A 25,278-nucleotide genomic window follows, 5' to 3' on the forward strand; every position below is an offset into this window, starting at 1 on the left:
CTGTATGACTACAAAAAGTGCCAAAGGATCTAGGGTTTCACGGTCATTGTGAAGTGTCTTAGGTCTCCCAGGCTCTATTAAACAGAATTCAATGTAATGACACTGACCTTCCCAACCAGAGCCATGTGAAAGAATAATTCATAATTGATGGAAAAATAGCTTCCAGAGACAAAACAGATATAGCACCATATTCATTGCTTTTTAAACATACAGCACTGGGCAGGCACGGATTTCTGCTCTGAACATTTACAAAAAGATAATCATGCCAAAAGTCCCCTTTAGAACGTTCTGAACGGAGGGGCTTTCTAGTTCAGTTTTCCCTATTTAATTCTCGCAGAAGAGCCGGCTCACAGGAAGAATGTGGTCTTTGCTAAGCTTCAAAGTTTCCTTCTAAACATGCCAAGAGAGTGGTCAGGAGTCCTGGGAGGCCAAGTTGGCACTGAGCCTCCTCTAAATGATTAAGTGGGAGGAAGGTCACTTGTGCTGTCACTGGACAGCTGGGGAGCTAGCCCTGTGCAGAAGCCACAGTGGTGCAGAACAAAGCAGCCAGTCCTGACCCACCCCACCTTGGGGTTTCCTGAAACGGTATCCCTCACCTCTGTGTATGAAACTGTGGGTCACCGGGCACATGGCCTGGTGCCGGGAAGAGATAATTAGTTTCCCGAACGAAACTGAGAAGCAGTGGCCACACTCAGAAGGTGGGGATGGGGACTTGGTATCTGTTCCACCAGAAGGCCGTTGATGTTTACTTGCTCAGTCGTGTCTGACTCTTTGCGACCCCATGGACTGTAGCCCGCCAGTCTCCTCTGTCCATGGGATTTCCCAGGCAAGAATACTGGAGTGGGTTGCCATCTCCTTCTCCAGGGGATCCTCCGGACCCAGGGACTGAACCCACGTCTCCTGCATTGGCAGGCAGATTCTTTACCACTGAGTCACCAGGGAAGCCCTCCATCGGAATGGTGAAGAATAATCATGTTACCTCTCAAGGGTTATCATGCCAGTCCTGCTGCTAATGACAAAAGACTAGAAAACTTTGAACAGTCCAGGAATGGCCAGACCCCTTAAGAAAATTATGGTACACATAGTAAAAGATTATTATGGAGTGGCAAATATGTTCATATGGCTGGGAAAAGGACCTATAAGACACACACACAATGAAAAGCTACACAGATATAGTGTTTAGTAGGATACCGTTTGTGTAAAAGAGAGGATACAACTACTTTTAACTTATATATGCAGATTATCTGCAGAAGGATATTCATGAGACTAGTAGTGGCACTTGTCTCTAGATAAAGGGGAGGAGGAGAGAGGGGAAAACTAGATACTTTCAGGGACTATTTGAATTTTTATTTTCTATTTTATTTATTTTTGTTGCTTGTTTCCTTTTATTTTTTGATTATGCAGTGTGACTTGTGGGATCCTGGCTTCCCAACCAGGGATTGAACCTGGGCACTCTACTGCAAAAGCTCCAAACCCTAATCATTGGACTGCCAGGGAATTAATTCCTGGGCTACCTGAATTTTTAAAACCATTCATTCTTTCTATCAACAAATAACTGTGGAGAACATACTTTATGCCAGCTCTGTTCCAGGCCCCATTCTAGACAGCAAAGAAAGAGACAGATAAGGCCTCTGCTTTTAGAGAACTTAAATTCTGGTGAAGCAATAGGCAGCCAAACAAATAAATACCAGTGTTATCAAGAGATATGGAAACAGGGTGATAACACAGTGAGGAAGCTGATGACTGTTAGAGGAGAAGGTCAGGGAGGGCAAGAAGGTGACATTCAAGCAGAGATCATTCCTGGTGGAATAAATAAATACAAGTCATGTTACAACAACGAAAAAAACTGAGGAATTGTGCTGAAAGGGAAAGCCTAAAACCAAAGTCTCAGATAATTTTTAATTCCAGGCCAATAAGTAAAGATGAAACAACTTAAGTTCACCTCTAACACTATGGGTGAAAAAACGGGGATAGCTGTTTCTAGGACGAATAAAAAATTATTTGAGTGTTCCTTAAAATTTTTGTTTATAAACCAGACTGAATACAAATTGTTCTTTATTCAAACTCCTAACACAGGACAAGTTAACCTTATTATGGAGAAGAGAGAGCAAGTCATTAAAAACCTTGGTTGAAGTTCAAGAATCATTTGGCTGTTCAAAAAATAATTTTTTAAGAATAATCAGTTCTTCTCATCTATTTCCCCCTTCTTTGGCTCCAGCTGAAATTAAATGCCCATCTCAGTAAATACAAAGTACTATGAACCTTAGACTATTTTTTTTTTCCTACCCAAAGATTAAGCTTCATGAGATTAAGGAGGGGAAAAGGGCACGTCCATTCTCCTTTCAAATTCTCAGTGGTCAGTGACCTTTCCAGAACAGAATCAACATAACCTCTACACTCTGAGTACACTCCGTGAGTCTTAATGCCACAGTCACGTCTACCCACACTCTCCAGCTGCAGATCTGGGGCAGGGGCCTTGATTTCTCACATGGGCATGCCGCACTTACTTGCCCAGAGCAGGCGCTGTGAATCACAGGCTGGTTGGCAAGGGACAGAAGGGACTCCACAGTTTCCAACTCCTGCTGGTAAAAGGTCTGCACTCTGTTCTCCACAAGGAACTCTTTGGCCTTTTCACTCAGCAGACACGTGAGACTGTCAAGGTCCAGGGTGCCAGGATTGCTGCTGGGGGAGTTTCAACAAGACTTGCAGAAAACTATTAATATTACGTTTGTTCCTTTTGAACATGCCTGAACCTGAAATGGGATCCCCAAGTGGCACAGTGGTAAAGAATCCACCTGCCACTGCAGGAGACGTGGGCTTGATCCCTGGGTTGGGAAGATCCCCTGGAGAAGGAAATGGCAACCCACTCCAGGATTCTTGCCTGGAGAATCCCATGGACGGAGGAGCCTGGCGAGCTACAGTCCAGAGGTTTGCAAAGAGTCAGATGCGACTGAGCATGCACACACAAATGGCGAGCAAGTGAAGTGTTATCAGGATGTGTTTTTCAGGTAAGGGGCAATGCACCCAGTGAACACTGCACAGTTGTTTAAAAAGTATGAGGCAGAACTATGGGAACTGATATTCGTGACTGATTTAGAAAAAAAATCAAGCTGCAGAATGGTATGTGAAGGACAGTGCCATTTTTGTCAAGAAGCAAATGACAACCCACAATATATGCAGGTGGATACGCATGCTTGTGTGTGCGCAGAAGAAACAAGTCTAACAGGATACACGCCGCGGCCTCTGCACAGTGGTAACCTCTGGGTAATGGTACTGAGGCGGGAGACAGGAAAATGGAGAACTTCCACTGGTTATACAGGTCTATAGTTTGGGGATTTTTTTAAAGTAATTTTTTGGAATATGTAATCTATAAGTATGTTTATAAGATTAAAGGATACATGGTGAAGAGTCTCCTTTCCACCCTCCTCCCAGCCCCCATCCACCCATCCCAGCAGCCACTATGACTATTTCTGTCTCCTCTGAGTTCTTTGAGGCATAGAGTTATGAACACACATATATTCTTACTCTTCCTGTTTATTTTTCCCTCTCTCAAAGAGAATAAACTCCTCTCTGGCTGAGGTATTGTTTCCTTGATCACAGTGAGCCTTGGTGCAGTTTTCTTCAGATTTCTTGGGGTTCATGGACCTTCTTGGATCATCTGTGAGTGTTCAGTTCTTATCAGACTTGGAAAATTTTCATCCGTGAATTTTTCAAATATTTTTTCTCTGCTCCCCACTCCACTCCTTCAGAGACTCCAATTACGCATATATTTCCCTTCCCACCACCTCAGAACATCTGCACTGTTACCTCCTTCATGTTACAGACGAGGACACGGAGGCATCGGGAGGGTGACAGACTTGCCCGGAGCCCCACGGAGAGGGAGTGGACGGCTCAGGCCTCCCCCAGCATCTGGGATCCCACTGGCTGGCCCACACCCCCAGCAGCTGCAGTCCATAACTTACCTCAGTGCCTCTTCTTCCTTTAGGGCAGGGCTGTGGAAGTGCTGGTCATACACTTTCCTGTAGATGGCAGGAAGCTCCAGCATCCTCGCGATCTGAACGTTGCATACTGGGTCATCCACTCTATCTAACGAGCCACGGAAACAACACTGAGATCAGTTCTTTCCCAAGGCCAGACTGCTGGGGCAACAGTCAATGGGGCCCTTGGCGGGTCCTCCTCACGGATGCCCAGGACCACACGGTCTAGAAGCACTAAATGGTCTCCAGCCATCCCATGAAAGGGGAGGTGATGCCCTGAGTGTCACAGACGTGACCAGAGCAGACCAAGGTGAGGGAAAGCATACCGACGTATTCACGCATCTGGTACAGTGGTGGATAACTGGGGCTGTCCTTGAGGTTTCCAAGTGCAAACCAGCCAGATCGGTGCAATGGGCATGGCCCTGATGACAAAGGACTGTCACGCTTTCGATTAGCTGACTTTCTCAGTGGTACTCAAGAAATCTCCCGTCATTTTGAAGACTATGAACGCTCTTCCCTAAATGGATTCACACTAAGAACTTCAAAGTATTTTAGAGACTCTACTATGTTGTCCAAATAAAATGTCAGCCATATACAATAAATCACTTGTTTTCTTTCCCAATTTATTTAAAGTTACTTCTGTTCAAAATAAACACTGCTTTTCTAAAGAAATCATGTTGCAAATACAATTTTTTTCATTAAAGCTTTGTATTTGAACTTTTCAGAAGTTTGACTTTTTACTAAATGAGCTTACTGGACACACACACAAAATAACAAGCAACCGGGCAAAGACACTGTATGCTTACAATAAGTCGTGGCATGAATCTCTCGCTCTCCTCTGAAAATGCGGATGTGGCCTCTGACCCGGATAATGTCCCCAATTTCTAACTTTGCTCTCTGTGCAATGGTCTCTTGCAGCTTCTTAAGCTGAGAGGTTAAGCTCAGCTCTCTTGCACTTGGAGCGGCTGTAGCTGTTAGGGCCAGAAGGAAAGAAGGAAATGCGCAACATGATCACTCCACCAACTCTGGGAGAGAGCTTGGGGTAAGGCAGACACAAGACATTTATTTACTCTATTTCTGACTGGTTGTTCTACTGTAGGAAATCTGGGTCATCCTTCAAAATCCTCTATTGAATAAAAGGCATAAGCTGTAGTTATTCAAAGGTCTGGGTGAAGGGAACAGAGTCTGGTGGGAGGCTAGACAATCCAGGGTCCAATGTCTTCTTTCCTACCCCAGCATTACCTGTGCAAAGGCCTGAGCTGAATTCTGTGTGAGTTCAGCTGGGTTTGGTGGCAATAGATCTAAACAACGCTCGAAAGTGTCCTTGCAGGGAGACAGAATATTGGCCTGAGGGGAAAGGGGCCCAAGAGTCTCCATTTGCAATTGTTTATGGGGAAGGCAAATCTGCCCAAGGCTGATGTTCCACTGAGGTACTCAATACCTTAATCTCTCTCACTTCTCTTCTTTGTTGCGTAACTAGGCTGACTTCTAGCTCTCTCATGCTCTCGCTCACTTACTCTCTCTCTCTCTCTCTCTCTCTCTCACACACACACACACACACACACACACACACACTCACTCATACCACTTAAAACTATAAATTTAAGCAACTTCAAGAATCTGCCTGCCAATGCAGGAGATGCAAGAGACAGAGGTTCCATCCCTGCGTTGGGAATATCCCCTGCAGGAGGAAATGGCAACCCACTCCAGCATCCTTGCTTGGGAAATCCCACGGACAGAGGAACCTGGCGGGCTACCATCCATGGATTCGCAAAGAGTTGGACACAACTGAGTGACTGACCAAGCAACTTTATGGTGAAAATAACCCAATGCACATTCAATTCTAAATAATTTCCATCGCTTGAATTTACTTCCATAATGTATTAGTTAAGTTATGAAAATAAGAATAGCCATGAATGTTCAGGTACTGCCAGTGCTGTTCTGAAGACTTTATAACCTATCAGCACATCTAATCCTCATAACCACTCTTATTTATTATTAGCCCCATTTTACTAATGAGGAAACTGAATCACAGAGACATCAAACAACTTGCCCACAGTAAAACAACTGGCTAGCAACAAGGTTGGAGTGTGAACTCAGGCAGTCTCTAACCCCAGAGCCTTCCTGCTTATTCTTTATTCTCAGCTGCTTGCCCCATGAATATACTCATATTTTCCATAGTTACAGCTAGTGTGTGTAAACAATTGTGTGTTGTTTTTCTGTCTAGCATCACTTCAAATACACACATGTATCCACAGAATCTATACAATCCAGCATTTGAAATAACAACATACCATTCTGGCATGTTCATACGCCACAGTTTTAAGATAGTCTCATTAGATGTTTCATCCTTCTGCTTTCATAATTTTTTTTGTTTGTTTTGGTTTTTATCATTAGCCCTGTACAGGGCTTAGAGGTCAGCACTTGGGTAATGAATGGAGTCAGACAGACCTGGCTTGAACGTCAGGTCACTTCCTGTTGGCTGTGTGACCTCGGGCAGGCTGCTTAACTCACTGTGCCTGTTTCCTCAGTTCTGTTGTGGATACAACAGTTGCTCTCACACACGGACTTGTTGTGTATGGTCCTTACATCATGAGCTTAGCATAATGCCAGATCTACAGGAAACATTCAATAAATATCAGATACTTATGAAAAATGAACAATTAGGCCTTCAAGACAAAAATTTTGCTTTCCTTGGGGTCTTTCATTGGGGATTACTGGATAGAAAAGGACAAAAAGGTTTCGAGTGCATTGCATATTATCAGAATGTTGTTCAGAAAACAAACAAACAATCATACCATTCTCTTTTTACGAAGTGTCACCAGCAAGGCATGCAGCCTTATGGCTCTCACATTGGCTTCAGTCATTTGGGTTTTTAACACCTTAAAAAATACATAATGATTCTATAGCATTTCATTTGCTTTTAAATTGTCAGAGACACTGTGTGTTTTTATATAAGATGATCTACTCTCTGCATTTCTTTATGCATAAGCCCTTCATCTCTTTTGAACATTTTATGTTTATTTCTGAAAAAAGTGCAAGAAGCTTTATCAATAATGCTTATTACATCCCTTCTCCACATTCCAGTGCTTTTTTTTATGTTTATTTGATTTTATTTTAAGACATAAAAGTTTGAAAAAATCGTTTAATCTATCTCTCATCACCAGTGATAGCTTTCATTGCTTTAACAGCTAAAGAGCTGCTTTAACAGCTATATAAGAGCTTAACATAGATAGCCCCATATTTATTGTGATAAATACATAACTCTATCTTCTTCAGGTTATTTTATGTAAGTTGCAAGACACTGGTCACAGTTACCTCTTTTTAAATATTGCTATCTACCCAAATCAACATTTATTAAATGCTTACTTATTTCCTATTGTTGTATTATTTCTGCTTTGTCATATACTAGGATTCCTATAATGGAATGAATTGTCTATTGTCTATTGATCAAATTTTCTGCTTCTTAATCTAATATAACTTAGATAACCATGGCTCTGTAACATACAAAGGCATTACTTTTCTTTTAACACACTGACTATACTAAGGGAAAAAGCAACCCAAGAAGCTCGGAGAACTCTGTGTAGACCAGTAACCAATAGCCTGGAATCTAGACAATCAGCTTAATGTTACTCGACTTACTGGGTTTCTTCAGAAAATACCCAAGTATTACTTTTTAAAAGGTTATTCTGTCTGGGTTCCTATCTTTAAGTCCTCTTCTATTTAGGCTGAATTTTAAACATATTTATAAATTTCATTGCCATGATTCGGATGTTATAGGTAATAATGAATGCTTCATACAGCGCTGCTGAAGTGATCACACTGAGGGCTGGTCTGAGAAAAAGAGGCTCAGCTTTCATTTAATGGGTGAACCCAACTGCTGAAAGAATGGCTCAAGCTGTGTAATTTAATGAGTATAATGAGATGGTTGGAGTCTGACAATTTCATTTTAAGTAGCCTATTCCACTCTGAAAGATAAATCCTCTTTAAAATTCTAATATTAAACGCCAAGCTTTCTTAACTTTTCTCATAAGCTGAGTCCAAATGGTACATTCAATGTGACATTTATAGGAGTTAATATTATATTTTTATACTGATACCAACTGGAACATGATTTTTGACTCAGACTAAATTTTGTTTAAAAACATTAGTCTTCAGTGGCCACTTTCCAGTGGAAAACTTTAAAAATGAGGGCAATTTAAATTAAAAGGAGAGAATGGGCTAGTTGGGAACAATTTTAAAATATCACTTCGTATATAACATGATGAGGATCACTTTCAGGCTTTCTCCTTGTACCCTTACCCTCCCTTTTTATTCTCAAAGCAATTTCTAATTAAGGCTACCAACTGTGACTACTCATCTATTGGTCTACTTACAGTTAATTTTAAAATCTCACTTTCAGCATTAATAGACATTTCATCTTAAAAATTACTAAGCATTACATAATATATCTGATGATATCATTTTTTTTTTAAAAGAGTTGATTTTTAAAATTAAAACGACATCTAAAAATAGCAGCGTATCAATGACAGTGCACGGACCAAATCCATCCACAATCTGTTTTTATAAATAAAGTTTTACTGAAACACAACCACGACCCTTTGTTTACACACTACCTGTAGTCACTTTGGTGTTATAATGGTGATGTTGAATGGTTGAGATGCAGACCATGGGGCCCACAGGGCAGAACACAATTATTGTCTGGCCCCATATAGAAAAAGCATGCTGACCCTCAGTCTAAAGACACACATTGAAACTACCCTTTCTGACTGAAGATCGTGACAATACAACCACAAACCTGAAAATAACTTTAATACCCTGGACATACATGAAAATTCAAATATCTGGTTGTCTCATAGGTTTATTTCATACTTCGTGATGTATCCGCATAAAAACCTGTTGTCTCCCTTCATTTTTTAAAAAAATCTACAAAGCTTCCTCAGCTTAGTAGTACCACTGATACAAATGTTCCCAAATTAGGAAATGGGAATATCAAAGTTATATGAAAACGATGGCCAAATTCTAAATGTAAATACATGCAAAAATTAGGCAAAGGAGCATCCCTACTGGTCAGTAGAGTCAAAGTAGGGAGATGAGATTCTGACAGGTAATGTCAGAGGAAAAAGAGAGAAGAAACTACTCCAAGTGTTTTACATTCTCACCATGTATAACAGAAGGACATAGATAGCACATGTTAGATGTCAGTGCTGGCAATATTTACTGAATAACCCCAGTGTACATGGCACCATACTGCATATGCTGCAAAAAGAGAAAAATAAGGCCCTAGTTTCCATTGCTTCTCTAGAACCAAAAAATGGCCACCACTATTGTATAATACATGTATTTTTTTTAATATTATGAATTTAAGCAGCTCAAAAAACTAAGGACTATTAAAACATATTCAAGAAATTCCAAAAGATGTTGCAGTTATAGCCAATGAGTTCAATACAATTTTAAAGTTCTTCTTTAGTTTGTACTATTTAATGGCTAACTTCAAAGGAATCCTATCTTACCTTCTCATCAGTCTCAGAACTCCTGGCATATCTGTATGAATAAGCTAGAGATTTCAGAAAATCCAGATCATGTGAACATAGAAGCTAGTGGCAACCATATCAAGGCAAAAGCTTTCAAAAGAGTGTTGGTCAAATGATACATCCAGAGCAAGGGGATTCTCACTTGATCAGCCATCAGGCTAAACCATCTTGACTTCTATAATAACTGGATGGTAAAAATGAAATGCTGAAACTTCTAGTCATCTATTCACATTCCTATAGGCTTAGGAGGAAGTGAGCACCAAAGAAATGGAAGCAAGAAAAGCAATGGGCTCCCCTCTATCAGTTTACAGAGCAGCCAAAGTTCTGGCTGTAGTGCTTCAAGTTATCAGTGTAATTCACCAATGGATAAATATGAAAATTAGCACTACTGCTAATTCACCTGAGCTAGTTTGAGTTCCATCTGTTGGTTAGCTGTAAAAGTAAAGTGAAGTGAAGTGAAAGTCACTCAGTCGTGTCTGATTCTTTGCGACCCCATGGACTATATGGACTATACAGTCCATGGAATTCTCCAGGCCAAAAGGAGTGGGTAGCCTTTCCTTTTCCAGAGGATCTTCCCAACCCAGGGATCGAACCCAGGTCTCCCACATTGCAGGCGGATTCTTTAACAGCTGAGTCACAAGGGAAGCCCCATAAAAGTAAAGAAGCATAGCAAATAAAATTACCTGATGAGGATTTGGTATTATTCAGCCTTTTCCAGCAGATGCAGTTTATAACTCCAGTGCTATCATCCACTGCAAGAGAAGTGTCAAAGAGTAAACAGAGATGTGGGCCATCACTAGTAAAGTAGCACACTGCCATTGCATTCAGCCAAACTGAAAGATGACATTTTTCAATAGCTTGGTTAGGCAAATCCCTGATCAAACTTTTCCCCCCACCCTTAGAAATAACTGCTTACCACACCCCAGTGGGAACTGATTCTCTGGAATGTCAATGTAATACAGGAGCCCAGCAGAAAGTAGTCAACGTTTCTCTTGCCCTATCTCAAGGGTATTAACTTCTGCCCAGGTCTTATCACTGCAGGGGATGTAAGGAAAGCTAAGCATATCACAGAGAGCAATGTTTTACTTTCATGATACAACATAATTATATCTTGGTCACACAAACAGTACTGGTCTGGCTTATTTTATCCACAGTGCAAATGAAAAATAAAAGAATTTCCACTGTACTTGGATTTACAACTGCAGAGAAATTTAGAGATGTTTGATCAGGAATGCTAGGTGTTTCTCTTTGCCTAATTTCTTACAATCTCAGAACAGAGACTGATCAAAAAGGGGTCAGTGGGCTTAATGATTTTTTAAAAAAACCAACAGCTAGACTGTTAGAAAAGCACACTATGTAATACAGAAGAAATAGATGGCATAATCTTTTTATTGCTGGTTTAAATCTGTGTTGAAAGCAGAATCTGAGAAGACTTCTTAAACTAAAATAAATTCTAGATGGATTTTATTTTATTAAATATAATACAGGTAAACTTCAGAAGATGAGAAGAAAATATGGGTGAATACTTTCAACCCTGGACTTAAAAGAGTTGCTGGGGGGAAGACTTCCTTAAGCAGACCTGAAAATCAGAATTCATTCCAAAAAATCTGATATATTTGAACAACTAAAAACTAATACTCTATAGCAATTTTACAAATGATGGGGTTAATATTTTAATATATAAAGAACTCACACAAACTAATAAGGAAAAGATCAAGACTATAAGAGAAAAGGTAGCAAAGAAAAAAAATATGCCATTCGTGAAAGGTATAAAAGTGACCAACAGACATATGTCAGTATGCTAAATCACCAGTTACCAGAAAAAAAAGAAGCAAATTTAAATAATTTCTCAACTACTAGAATAACAAATATTAAAAATACTGATACCCTCACATGCTGTTGGTGGGAATGTAAATTCACACCAAATTTCTAAAGATTTTAAGTTTGGAATTGTGTATCAAATTTTGAAATGCTTATATTCTCTGACTTAGTATTTACTTCTGTAATTTATGATGATGAGAAGAACTGAACAAATTACACAGATACCTAGATCTTGTATAAAGCTATTCATTGTAGGATACTTTACAGTACTGGAAGTTGGAAAAAACCTAAATGTTTATAAATATGTAAATGGCTACAGTCCATAAGGTCGCAAAGAGTTGGACAGGACTGAGTACACACATAACAGGTTAAATAAATTACAACGGCATGATGTAAAGAATACAAAGTTATAATGAAGATCTACAGTCACTGCGGGATTCACTTGTGGCTCAGCTGGTAAAGAATCTGCCTGCAATGTGAGAGACCTGGGTTTGATCCCTGGGTTAGGAAGATCCCCTGGAGAAGGAAAGGCTACCCACTCCAGTATTCTGGCCTGGAGAATTCCATGGACTGTATAGTCCATGGGATCGCAAAGAGTCGGACCTGACTGAGCGACTTTCAGTTTCAGTCACTGCTGTTAAAAGTTATCTCATTGTAAAATAGAAATGATATATATAGACATATATATCTTATATGAAATCTAATTTGTATAAAATATTAAAATATTAGTCTGTTTTGATAGAAATGATCTTAAGACATTAATATTTATAGAAGTTTCTTTTGGAGTATATAGAAGGAACCCCAAAGTCAATGTATACGTTGACTATAAGCTTAATTTCAGGAATAGTAAAACGAGAAAGAAATATTCATAATAGCAATGAGGAAAGACGGTATATCTATGTTTCTTCATATTGTGCTCAGTCATGTCTGATTCTCTGTGGCCCCATGGATTGTAGCCTGCCAGGCTCCTCTGTCCATGGAATTTTCCAGGCAAGAATACTGGAATGCGTTGCCACTTCCTACTCCAGGGGATCTTCCTGACCCAGGGATCAAACCCGTGTCTCTCATGTCTCCTTCATTGGCAGATAGATTCTTCACCACTAGCGCCACCTGGGAAGCCCCATTTCTTCATATTAGGAATATGTTTAAAATATAGGAAGGATGTTCACCCAAACACTGACACTGTTTTTCTCTGATTTATAGATTTTCACAGGATTTTATGAAAATGTATTAAAATGTTCTCTGGCTTTAAATTTTATCTTATAATGAGTATCATTTTAAGAAGCAAAAAAAAAAAATATTAATAAGGATGTTTTGAGTTAAAAAAAAAAATGTATGAAGACTTTTAGGCAACACTACTTTTCTGGCCAGTTTAAAATCTTGATTTATCATGTTAAGTAAAAAAAATATTAGCACACGAACATTTGTCCTAGAAAATGTGAGGTCATTCTGGTCTTAACTCTAGTCTCCCAGGATTCCAGGTCTGAGCTAGAGTTGCCGCCAGGAGCTCTGTGTTCTCAGGACCCCCCCTCCAAACTCTCTGACTTCCTGGTGTGTAACCTCTCCTGGCAGACCCTGTCCTGACACCCTGAGGTCTGGCTGCTGAAAGGCCCTAGAAGGGGAGCATCCCTGCAGTGCTGGGCAGTCCTCCCACACTGGGCGTCATGACCTGGGCTGCTGACCTTTTGTTTCAGCCGTGGGATGAAATCAGGCTAAGCAGGAAGCAAATCTAGCATATAGGAGTGGGGTGAGTCAAGAAGAACAAACAGGACCTGGGACGGCAGGAGTGGCCGCCTGGCAGGTGGCCCGAGAGCCAAGCTAGGCCTAAGAGGGCCAGGGAGTGTGCAGCTCTCTTTTGAGCAGGCCTCACGAGAATTAAAGTCATAAACGTGTTTCCACTCTCAACCTTCAAATGCTTTTCATGTCCCCACAAACCACAGATGTGTCACGCTCTCACGATATCCAGTCTAAGAGAAATGGTTATTGGGGAAGAGGCAGCCAAAACACTTTCATCTTTTCATAATGAGAAAAGGGGCTAAGTGAAGCCCTTTTAGGTCAGAGGCATTATATTTGGCCTGGTTCTAGAGCCAGGACTAATGTCCTCAAATAGCCACATTCTGATCTAAAAATCAGAAAATTAAAAACCCAATGCAGGGACTTCACTGGTGGCCCAGTGGTTAGAACTCCACGCTCCCAAGCAGAGGGTCTGGGTTGTTTGATCCCTGGTCAGGAAACTAGATTCCACATGCCATAACTAAAAAAAAGAAAAGAAAAAAATCCTGCCTGCTGCAAATAAGACCTAAGCCAAATAAATAGAATTAAAAAAAAAAAAAAGATGCAGCTGATCTTCTGGGGGGAGGGACGTAGGAGAGAGAAAAACCACACAAGTTATACAGAGACTACATGTCACATTGGAGTCAGTAAAGAGATTGGATCATCAGTGGAACCTTGAGCAAATAACTGAGTTTTAGTTTTCTCATCTATAAAATGGCAATAATACTTGTCCTCTCTACTTCAAAAGATTAGGAGGAGAACAACATGAAATTATGCATGTAGGAGTGCTCTGTAAACTGAAAGATACTAGTATTTCATCACTGGTACTTGGAGAGGAAGTACGATAATGTCTTACAGATAAGGTACTAGCCAGCAGTTGAGAATGCTACAGGAACTTGGTGAATGTTTAGTGTACTGTCTGCAGAAAAGGAGAACCAGTGTCTTTGGTAAAATAAGGCAGAGAAGAGATCCAGGATGGGGATGTATGACAAGATGATCTATTTTAGAGTTTAAAAAAAATATATGTAGGTTGGAAAAAGCAGACAATGTGAGAAATCTCCCCCTCACATGTCATTTTATAAGCACAAGACAATCATCCCCAGGAAAATGAATATATGTTGAAGAAACTGTATCTGTAAATTATCAACCACACACAGACAGTCAATGGGATGTTCTTGGTCACCTAGTTCAACTACCTTCTATCTTTCCCCCAAGTAGAACAAGAACGCAAATCCAAGTCAGTACAACAAAAAGTGACAAAGTCAATTACAGCAAAGGTTTGGAATTCAAAATTAAGCTTCCCACAAAACATTTAGCTTGGCCTCTTAACTGTGAGAATTTTAGGCAATATACTAAAATGATTACATTAAATTCAATGAAAAATAAAAAAATCAAGACCCGTGACACTAAAATCATATTCTAACAATTTGCTGGTTTTTGAACTATACAGAAACCCTTTATTTAGTTTCTGTTATCATAAGGGAAGGGAAATTTTCTGATAATCCAAAGGTGTAAAGAATATTTACACCTTTGGGTACCAAAATGTTTTTTTTAAAAACTGTTTTGGATATAAATCTATATTTTATTTTTCATCTCTTGCCATCTTTTTAAAGTCTACTTTAATGATAGTCTGGCTTTCTTACTTTAAAGGTTATCAATATAAACATATACTACCATCCTCTGCTATTTATAGCTATGCCCTAGCTATCAGGTGTCTGTCCTTGATCGACCAGTGACCCTGGACTGCATTTTAATCCTGCTGTCTCCCAGCTCCCCAACAAGTGTCACCCAACAGTATCCATCAGGATCATTCCTACCTGTTGCCTCATTTGACATTCAGTCTATGTTGGTGGCTGCAAATGGTTCCCATTAGAGACCAAGGACACAGAGTTAGTCAGAGTCCTCCGCTGCTCTGAAAGGCTGGGGTTTCTTTAGATTCAATGTCTAGCTAAGTGTGGTCCTTCCACATAAACTTAATGTCAGACACAATTGTTCTTACCTCCGTAACTGTAGAATGAATCTTTTTCTCTCACTCCAATTACGGTTCCCAAGATATCCACCTGTTTTATTGGATGCCCATTGTAAAAAAATATACCTGAAATTAAAGGGAAGAAAAAGGCAAAGTCCATATAATGTATGATGACGTTTTCTGCTTTAGTAAATGTTAACTGTGTCAGAAACTCAATGGCACGCTGCTTGCTAAAATTTCAGACCTAAGAATCGGCTTTTGACCAATGCCAAGCCCTAAGAAATGCAGATGTCTTTTCCTCAAGGGTTATAAGTGAAAGTTTGGTTTTAAAGAAGCTCGAGCCAGTACAGAAAAGAGAAAACCAATACTGCCCAACTAGATCTGGTTAATCTCTTCACTTATGACAATGAAATGCACCTCCCTGTAGAACTCTCATCAGGGGCATAAAGACTGCCCTGACACAGTACTTATATTTTGAGGGACTGGAAAAGGAAAGAGAGAGGAAACCACGAGAAAGGCTTCTTTGGCTTTTATAGGAAACCAGTCATCATTTCTACGAATTAGCAAGAAAAAGAGAAGATAATTAGGTTACAAAACATGACCCTTTGGGGCCAGCAGATTACAACTCAAAAACTTCTCTTTTTAAAATTCTACTTCCAAAGCTTAGGCAACAGACAGATGCCAGCAGGCAGGTTGCCCCAGAGGAGAAACCTGAGAGGGAGAACCCCGCCCACCAACACCCAGAGGCCTTCTCTGGACTCAGTGGCAGAGACGGAACAGAGAGGGGAACTCCTGGCTCTGGTGAGTCCCCCATTCCCACCTGAGGCCCCAGTGCTGTCCCACCTCCTGGGGAACCCCCAACACCCTTACCTGAACTGCCTATTTGAGCTTAAGCTACCTCCACTGGCTTCCTATCACCTGCAGCTAAAGAGTCTGCACTAAAATCTTCCCCAACCTTTTTTTTTCCTTCTCCCTATGACGACTGAATTCTTTACTTTGAGAAAAAGGCTATAAACTTAACGGTGACTTCCTTTTCAAATACATACATGAATTGTAAACAAAGACTCAGTCATCACTTCAGCATTTGGCCACCCTCACCCTCTCTGGTTCTTGCCAAGACTGCTCAGAGCCTGTCTTCTGCACATCCCCTGGGGGGAGGGGGCCCTGCACTGAACCCTGAAGCCCTTCAGAACCCCCCAGAATGACTTCGCTGATGGTTCTGTTTCCCACGTGGATGCAGGGGCTGGGAAGCTGTCACCCATGGTTGAGTCCCCGGGTGGGGGATGGACAAGGAGACTCCGAGCCTCAGTCGGCCTGAGATTTTTAGGAGAGGGAGACACGGTTTGAAGGTGTCAAATTTAGCTGAAAGAAGGGCCATCTCCCTAGCAGAGGCAGACTTCTAAAGATGACTTAGCAGACTGGAGAGACTGTGCAGAGGGCAACCTGGGGGGCCAAGAGCTGAAGTGGCAGGGCCACGTGGGCTAAGGAGCCTGGCTCCCTGCGTTACTCCCGGAACAGAGTCGCTTCCCTCTAGGAACACGTGGATTGAACAGGGTTGAACTGACTCCACGGAAAATCCATGAAGTCTCCAGAGCAGGGCAGGGCAGTTCTTGAATGACTTCTGAGTTCTTACCATTGAAATCCAGTGATGAGCTGTGGGGAGGCCCTCAGTCCCCCGGGCCTGCCTGCCTGCCCTGACCAGACACAGAGGAGAGAGTGCGCCTTCGGAGGGGGCCGGGTCCCACAGGACCTCTGCTGGCAGGCTCAGGCTTCCGGTGGCAGAAGGGAAGTTTAAATGAGGGGCTGGGGCATGGCATCCTCTGCACCACCACCGCGCCAGGACTCGCTCACGCGCAGACAGGGGCAATGGCGGCGGGCCTTGCTCTCATCCAGCTTTGCTGCAGGGCCGGATGGGGGTGATGGTGACCCGAGTTCCAGACAGGTCTGTGCCTGTGGTCAGCCCTTTCTGCTTCCCCAAATGCCCTGGACTTTCTATTGGAGTACTGAGCAGGGCTAACTTAGGGAGAACTCTCTCCTAGAACCTGACTGGCCTCTCCCTCCCCCAACCTAACTGAAGGTCTGTCCCGATTGGATTGTCCGGCTTTAGAAACGGCGTGCTGCTGGTGCCATCAGAGACGCAACAGCCCACCGGGCTCTGTGTGGTTGGCTGAGGCTCCTAGGACACCAGCAGTCAAGGGCAGAGCCACGGAGCCTTGTGGACCCCTGGAGGGCCTGCTGCCTGCCCCTGAAAGGTCTTTCCAGTTAGCCTTGAAGCCACGAAAGCTTGAAACAAGCCCCAGGACTCTTTGCGTCTTCCTGGGATACCCTGCTTTGGTGGTTTTTATAACAAAGAGTGGATGTATTTTAAGAAGGGGAAAAGCACCAGCCAAAAGGTGCTCCACCTGGGCCGAACTACATGGAAAAGGCACGTACATGGAGAATACACCTCTGCATGGGGCAACACTTAAAAAATCTGAACAGGTCTCCATTTGAGGATACAGTAGGCTTTCTTGAAAATAGACAGAAAAGAGAGCCCCCTAAACTTTCATCTCATAGACTGTCAATGCTTGTCTTCAAGGCCAGAGTCACTCAAAGATGCATAATAACAAGAAAAACATAAAAGCAAGATAGAACAGTGAAGGAGCCATATAGCAGAAAATAACAGATGGTTTGAGTAAAATCACACAGAGAAAACTGTTTGTGAAGAGGAAATACACTGCTTGGAAGTAGAGAAGGAAGTACCCCCAGTGTATAGAAACTCAGATGATACACTTCAGAAGCACAACCTCCAGAAGGAGGAGGAGGACATGGAAAAAGCAATGGAGAGAACCACTTCCTTCTCTCAACACCAAGTCTCTTCTGTGAGAAAAGGAAGTTGGATGGCAGCTCTATGGACCGAGAGAAAGCCTGAGGAGCAAAGAAAAGAAAATCACCAAAAAAAAAAAAAAAGAAAAAAGAAAAAAAAGAAAATCACCACAACAGATACTAGCTGACAATGAGTTTAACCTGCAGCCTTTGCGAAATGGTCCTTTCACTCCTGCTGCCTTTGCTCCACATGCGGCTCCCAGAGCCCCAATCACCTTAGGGGATCCATTGCCTGGATCGTCAGGTCCCCAGGAAGGAGGACAGTCATGCTGGGAGGGCTCAGGAACCCAGGGTCACAGGCAGCTTTGATTCAGCTTTCACAGCAGTGACCTGAACAGCCACACCCACTGCGAGCCATCGGCCTTTATTCTCTTTTTTAAAAGCAACTTTGATTTATTTTTTGGTCTTGTTGTCGGTGTTCAGTCGCTCAATAGTGTCTGGTTCTTTGAGACCCCCGAGGACTGCTGCACCCCAGGCTTCACCAACTCCCAGAGTTAACTCACGTCCACTGAGTTGATCTAACTGCTATTATTTAATTGATGCTACAAATACTGTTACTGAAGTCTGACAGCATTAAAATGCCTAAGACAGTATTTTTTTAAAAACACATTATTCATTTAATATAATTCTTATAAATACATTATATCCATGTCATTGGGTCCTCTACAATTAGATAATATAAGCATCGTATTTTGATTCAAATAAAAGATTCTCTATTATTTTATCCCATCAGTAAAGCTTGATATAGATAAAGAAATTCAGAATAATAAAGACCATTTCTGTATGCTATAAGCTGTAAGAAACCAAATCAAGCCAAACCGAAACCCCAAACCTAAACAACATCACCACCACAGTCAAAGTTCACGACATCCTATGAGTTTAACCCTAAATTCATAGGTTAATTTAGGGGAGCTGACAATTGGCAACCATTTTGCAAGACAATTCTGATGCTGACTAGCCAGAGTAAGGTTGAACTTCACAGGTTAAGGGCAGTCTCCCACAAGAGACTCTCACTTCGGGCACCAGCCCCAAGTTTGAGGCTCCTCAGGCCACGCACACTTCTGACCAACTGGCTACAAACACCCTCCACGGCAAACTCAGGTCTGATACTTTAATAGAATGACACACAGGACTCGGGAAGGCGCTATACTTAAGACAGTTTTATAATGAAGGGGACAAACCGGGCCTAGCCAAAGGAAGAGATACATTGGACAAGGTCTGGGAGAGTCTAAGCATAAAGCTGCCAGGTCCTCAGGACACATCGCCTTCACACACTGATGTGTGATTACCAACCAGGAAAGCTCACCCAAGCCTCAATGCCCACAGTTTTAATGAGGATTTCATTACACAAGAGAGACTGACTGAATCATTGCCCACTTGACAACTCAATCTCCAGTCCCCCTCCCCTCCCACAGGGTTGGATTGATGTCACCTGGCTCAAAACCAACCCTCTTAATCACATGGTTGGCTTTTCAGGCCTTGAAGGCCCCCACCCTGAAACTACCTAGGGGCCTAGCAAGAGGTACCTCATTAGCATAAACTCAGACGTGGCTCAAGGAGTCCACCGTGAATAACAAAAACACTGTCATTCCAGAAATCCAAAGATCTTCCAGAAGCCTCCCACAAAGGCCACCCAAATTCTTCATTATACATTTGTTTGTTTGTTTTTTTAAGTCATTTTTTGGTTAACTTTTGTTGTTTTAAGATACTCTTTGCTGTTTAAGCATTTCTAAATTTTATGTGGTCAAAATAAAAGTTTTTTTCTTTATGAAAACCAAACCAAACACAACAACTGCAAAACAACACAAAACTAAAACCTAGACTAGTAGTTACTTCCCACCCTTCAGGATGCTATAGTCTAAAGATCACTCTGTGAAATTACGGTTAATGACTTTTTCAACCACTTAGTTTTGAAACGAAGCAGGGCCCTGCAGGGGCCCTCTTGGGTACAAAAGCATTTCTGTGTCCTTTTTTTTGCGTAGAAAAAAAGGTTTCAGTCTCTTAGACCTTCCCCGAGTTCAGAGTTCCAAAGGGGCAGATTCAAGCAGTTACTCATTAGGGGAGTGGGGGATGCAGAAGCAAAGTCCAAGCAGTCAAGAAACAATAGTGCCGCAAACAAAACAGACTCCCAGTTTCCCCTTAAGGGGTATACCTAACAACCTGATTCACACCTTTGAGTTCTTCTGCAGGCAATAAGAACCCCCACCCAGGAGGATGGTAACTCCAAGCTGAGACCCCAGACTGGTCAGAACCAGGAGACTGATGGTTGTGATTCTGGTAATAGCCTGTTACATGACCACCAACCAATCAGAAGAAAGTCATACACCCCGTAGCCCTCATCCCAAATGTTGCTTTTAAAAACTCTTCCCTGAAAGCCATGAAGGGAGTTCAGGTTTTCTGAGCCTGAGATGCCTGTTCTCCTTGCTTGGCCCTTCCAATACACCTTTCTCTGCTCCAAACCCCAACATTTTGGTTTCTTTGGTCTTGCTGTGCAAGCGGCACACAAACCTGGGTTTGGCAACAGTTTCGTTTTAAAAATGACATCTGAAACATTACCACTTGTGACATAACAAAGATCACTGGGAGCAGTTTTCCATGATGTCTTAATATATTATAAGGTCCTTCACCCACAGGAAGAGTTAAGCCCCTGTCACGTCCCTGATACTTCCTAGAACACCTACAGAAGATCTTTAAGCAAGACTGACATTTGGTGTGAATTAATTTCTTCCCAAGGAGATAACTTATGAAGAATACCAGACTGGTCTGAGAAACAGACAACAGAGGGAGGATGGCTGCCTTCCAAGGAAACAACCAGATCATTTCCAACAATACTTAGAAAACAAAGGTGTGGTGAAAAAATCTGTACAAAAGGCTTTAGTATAAGGTCATCCAAACATATTGGTACTGAGCATGGGAAACACACAAAACATGGTCTCATTAAAATTGTACATACTTGAGATTCTTAACTACTTCTGACTCATAGCTTGCTATTCATTCAAAATAGCAAAGAGAGTTTAATCAAACTTCTCATATAGCATAATAAACAAGTGAGATTCATCCATAGCTATGTGAATTACTTATTATCCTAAACTGTATTTGCTGTACTTGGAGGTATGAAGATCCTATCTTTAGTGACCACCACTCATTTTAAAAATGATTTCTTTGACTTTATAATGCTTTGTTGCTCCAATTACTATGATTTGAGAGCCCATTAAAGGCCAGGCACTGTTTAAGAGCTGGGATTACATAGATGAACAAGGCAGATGATGTCTTTCCTCTTGGGGAGTTCATATTATTTTGATTCTGATCTTGATTCTGATCTATTCAAAACAAAACCAAACTCCACAAGAAAATCAGGCACAGTTAATCCTCTCTTTACAAAGAAGACTCTTAAGCTTTACAGGTGAGTCACATACCCAGGCCAGGTAAGTGGTTAGAAAAAGAAGCAAGGCCTAAGTTTTCTACCACAAACAGGCCCAGAGAAAAACAACTGAGCATTTTTAAATATGAAAGACCTCAAACCCAAGTAAAAACATTCTTCAGTACAAAGTTACTCCCCCAAACATCTATTTAAAAAAGATTTAGATTGTTTTCAACTTGCACAGAAATCAACTTGTCTGAGGATGCAGGTTAGGTCAGTTTCAAAGCTGCAACTGGAAAGGTTCTTCTAAGCCCTAAGCCCCAAATTTCTGCAGCTTTTGGGGAAGGGAGAGGGGGGTGCAGATGCAGCCCAGAGCAGCCACCTGGGTGACCAGCCACATACCTGGTACCTGGCCAGACTCCTTCAAGTCCAGGATATCCCTGATGTAGAGTTTTGCAAAGGCCAGAAACACAGGATCCAAACCCCACAAGAGGGAAGGAATTTCGTCTTCACACTGGCTGGATTTAGACTGCATCTGGAGACTGGGCTGTGGCTTCCAGCCAGCCTGAAAAACTCAGCATCTAGAACCGAGATCTAGATGGGAGACAAAAACCAGGACGCAAAGCTGGTAACTTGGGTACTGAAATCGTCACGGCCCCTAAACTGTTCCCCGGGCCGGCATCCCGAACACTGGGAGGGGTAACCTCAGGGGCCCGGGCCTGTCAAACTGCGCGCCAAGGGCTTGAGGAAGGAGGTGTTCCTCCAGTGAGCGCCCCTGAGTTCCTCAAGGCTTTTTCCTCTGCCCTACGGCAGTATTTCTCCTTCTCCAAGGTACCCACTTCTAAATGGCTAAACAACTTTTCACTTGCGGGACATAAGGCCATATATGCGTACCCCGAAGCCGCTTTAATACGTGGGTTCCAGAGAGGATTGGGCACCCTCGTGGCCAGACACGAGAGGGTGCAGAGTGGGTGGGACCGTTTGTAGCCCGGCCCCTGCACCTTCCGGTCTCGGGGATGAGACTGAGAAAGGGAGGAAAAGGAAACGAAAAACAGACCCAGTCGCGGCCCCTCCCGCAGCACCCGCGCCGTCGGCCCACAGGTCCTCGGAGCGCGCAGGCCCGGCCCTTCCGGCGCTTCGAGTCCGCGGGCGCCCAAAGCCTGGAGGCGGCGCCGCCAACCCCGCCCGGAACAGAAGCACTAGGCCGAAATCACCTCCGGTGCTCCCGGATAAGGAGTGGGGGGTTGGGCCCGACACCGTCCCGCGCGCGGGACCTACCACTGTGTCCCCGCCCAGGCCCTTCCTTCTCGCCGCCCGCGGCTCCGCCCCTTCCCAACGAGGCCGCGCCCCTCTCTACCCGCGGCCACGCCCCATTTTGCATCCCGCTGCGGCCTAGCCGGATGCTCCTTTCCAGGTGGTGGCCGGCCTTGGCAAGGGCTTCACGGGTCCATTTCTTCTAACAGCGACTTTCTTGAGCCTCCGCGGAAGCGCAGAACCCAAATCTCCGAGGCCTGGAAGCCGGCCCTAAAACTCCTGTTGCCCAGTCCCTGTCTTCTTAAGTCCGCCTTTCATCCCGACTCCGTTAGTGGTGGGACCCTGACCCACGACCTCCAAGAGGTTCGGACTGGGTCAGACTTTTTTGTTTCCTTCCCTGATATGTTAAATGAACAAATAAAGCAATACCAAAAGCAGGGTTACATTGTGGTATTTTAAATATTTATTTACACTTGATAAATGATTTACTAACACACCCACTCTTTGATACTGTACGCCTCACTTTAGATAATGTTGGTACCTAAACTTGAGCTCTTGAGTGAATGTGAGGCCTCGGCTCTGCCGGAGACTAGCCTTCTTTGCAAGACCATGACAAATTTTGTCTCCTTTCCTCTTATTCTGTGTGTACTCCAGGATGTTGTGTGTTTAAGACTTTTGAAAACTGGCTTTTTATTAAATTATGGCCGTCTTGATGGTGCCTGTCCCCTGTAACCCCAATTAAGGGTGAGAAAAGATAGCCATGTTACCCATAAATAAATAAGCCACATCATGACATTACTTGAGATGGCAGGAATTCTTCCTAACTTACAGGAACTCTCTAAAATGGCAGAAGGGGTATAGGTCATGCTGAAAGGCCATTCCTACAGGAGATAAGCGGTGGCCAAAGAGATAACTGCCATACTATTTAGCAGAAAAGGAACTTCAAGCGGCTGGAACAGAAAATGTGTGTCATTGAAACAATGGCATTTAATTACATCCCTGGCCACTGAAGAAGCTAAAAAACAGAATCCTTGGTAAAGAAGGGCATTGCCCAGACTCCTCTGTGATGAACAGTTGAGTCTGTCAAGATTAAGGTTTAATTAAGAGAAGATACTTTTCTAATAGGGGGAGGTTCTCTTCAAGCAAGGACACCTAATATGACACCAGGTAGGATGAATGCTTCCAGCTGACTTGTAAGGTGGGGAAAGACAGGTTGGGTGACATTTCTGACTGCACACATCTGTCCCAGGGTGGAACTCGAGAAGAAAATCACTATTGGGTGTAGGCAGAGCCCAAGAAGATTTTAGGAATGACTCTTATGACTCTCAAGGGTAGAGTGCTAGAAACAAAGGCCCTTCAGGACTCCAAGCTTTTTAATGACCTTGGGGACGGCCACATCCAGTTGGTAGGTGTGGCTCCACACCCAGGGACAGACTGCCCCTGAAGTCGTCATTTACCATGAAAGGACTCCTTGGAGTTTAAGGATGTTCCTTTTGATCCAAGCTCAAAACGTAGAGTTGGGTGTAGAATAGAATGTTCTAGACTGTTGAAGCGTCTGGAAGAGTTTGCAAGGATCCTTATCTCTGTCATCACCATCAGGAGAGATTCCATGTTCCCAAGTCATGCTTACATGTGCAGAAGACCTGGAGGACTCTTCAGCTGGGATTCTATAGCACTGCAAAGCAGACATTTTAAAACCCAACTGTCAACACAATGCTAGGAACCCTTCTTATGACTTCTCAGTGTGAAATAACTTGGTTTTGCAAGCATTTCTGACAGACCAGACAATCCTTTCCGGAAATTAAGACTTTAATAAATTCTTCTAGAAAATGAGGGGATTGAACCGCATATCTTCTACCTCAAAGCACAAACCATGTCACCTTAACTGTTTTCTACACCTAACAGGCAGAATAGAGTGCCCTCTTGCTCACTGACTTAGATTTAAAGTTTACGTTAGTAGATTAGCAGTTAGAAGTTTGTAATAAAGACAGCTTATCAATACTATTATGTTAGTGTTATAACCGTGGGGGCTGGGGTGGCATTTTTGGCCACTCAGCCTACTTTACTCTCTGTGTGCTATGGGGAAGCACTAGAAACTTTTATTTCACTGGAGCAAAAAGAGTAATATATTAAATAAAACAAGAGGCTAAATTGTGTAGCCTGAATAATAACTACTATGTGGGTTCCAGGAGAAAAACTGGAAGGGAAGAGAAGGGGGCTCATCACGTAAGATAATGTATGTAACCACTGGAACAAAGTAAGCACTCAAAGTGTGTCCGGCTGTGATAGTGAATGATGATAACAGCTTATAAGCACACATAAGCACATATAAGCTATTATCATCATTCACTATACAGTGGGGATTTAAGCTGGATTTTGAGACTGTGGAGGAACGATTCATTCATTCATGAAACGTATTTGTCAAGCACTGTACTGGACACTGGTGGGTAAAAAGGAGATAAGACAGATTGAGTACAGCCTTCAGGGAGCCTCCGTTCTATTGGAGGGAAAGGGGAAAGACAGTAGACAAATAAATGAATAAAATAAGTACAGATTGGTCTTAGTGCTTTGAAGGAAATTAGAAGTATTTTATGATCACTTATAATGGGGTGTGGGATCTGCTTTATATAGATCTGCTTTGATTGGATGAGAGGAGACCTGAAGGATGAGACACAGTCAGCCAAGAAAAGTGTTAAGAGCATTCCAGGCAGTGTTCAAAGTAAG

General features: G+C 42.5%; 1 protein-coding gene across 7 annotated transcripts in view; it reads right to left on the bottom strand.

The window, feature by feature from the left end:
* Positions 1-22,608, bottom strand: part of STN1 (STN1 subunit of CST complex) — a 38,550-nt gene extending 15,942 nt beyond the window's left edge. For 3 of the 7 annotated variants that reach the window (XM_065923265.1, XM_065923264.1, XM_065923261.1), the window contains exons 1-7: positions 22,358-22,608; positions 21,703-21,894; positions 15,105-15,200; positions 10,195-10,263; positions 4,784-4,948; positions 3,963-4,086; positions 2,508-2,682 (exon numbers count right to left, since the gene is read on the bottom strand). In XM_065923265.1, the coding sequence (XP_065779337.1) occupies positions 2,508-2,682; positions 3,963-4,086; positions 4,784-4,948; positions 10,195-10,263; positions 15,105-15,200; positions 21,703-21,835 (762 nt within the window). In that variant the 5' untranslated portion in view covers positions 21,836-21,894; positions 22,358-22,608. The other 4 variants (XM_065923262.1, XM_065923263.1, XM_065923266.1 and 1 more) reach the window with 4 other exon arrangements.
* Positions 22,609-25,278: the final 2,670 nt, after the last annotated feature.

Source organism: Muntiacus reevesi, chromosome 2, assembly GCF_963930625.1.
Source record: "Muntiacus reevesi chromosome 2, mMunRee1.1, whole genome shotgun sequence".
Taxonomy (NCBI): Eukaryota; Metazoa; Chordata; class Mammalia; order Artiodactyla; family Cervidae; genus Muntiacus; species Muntiacus reevesi.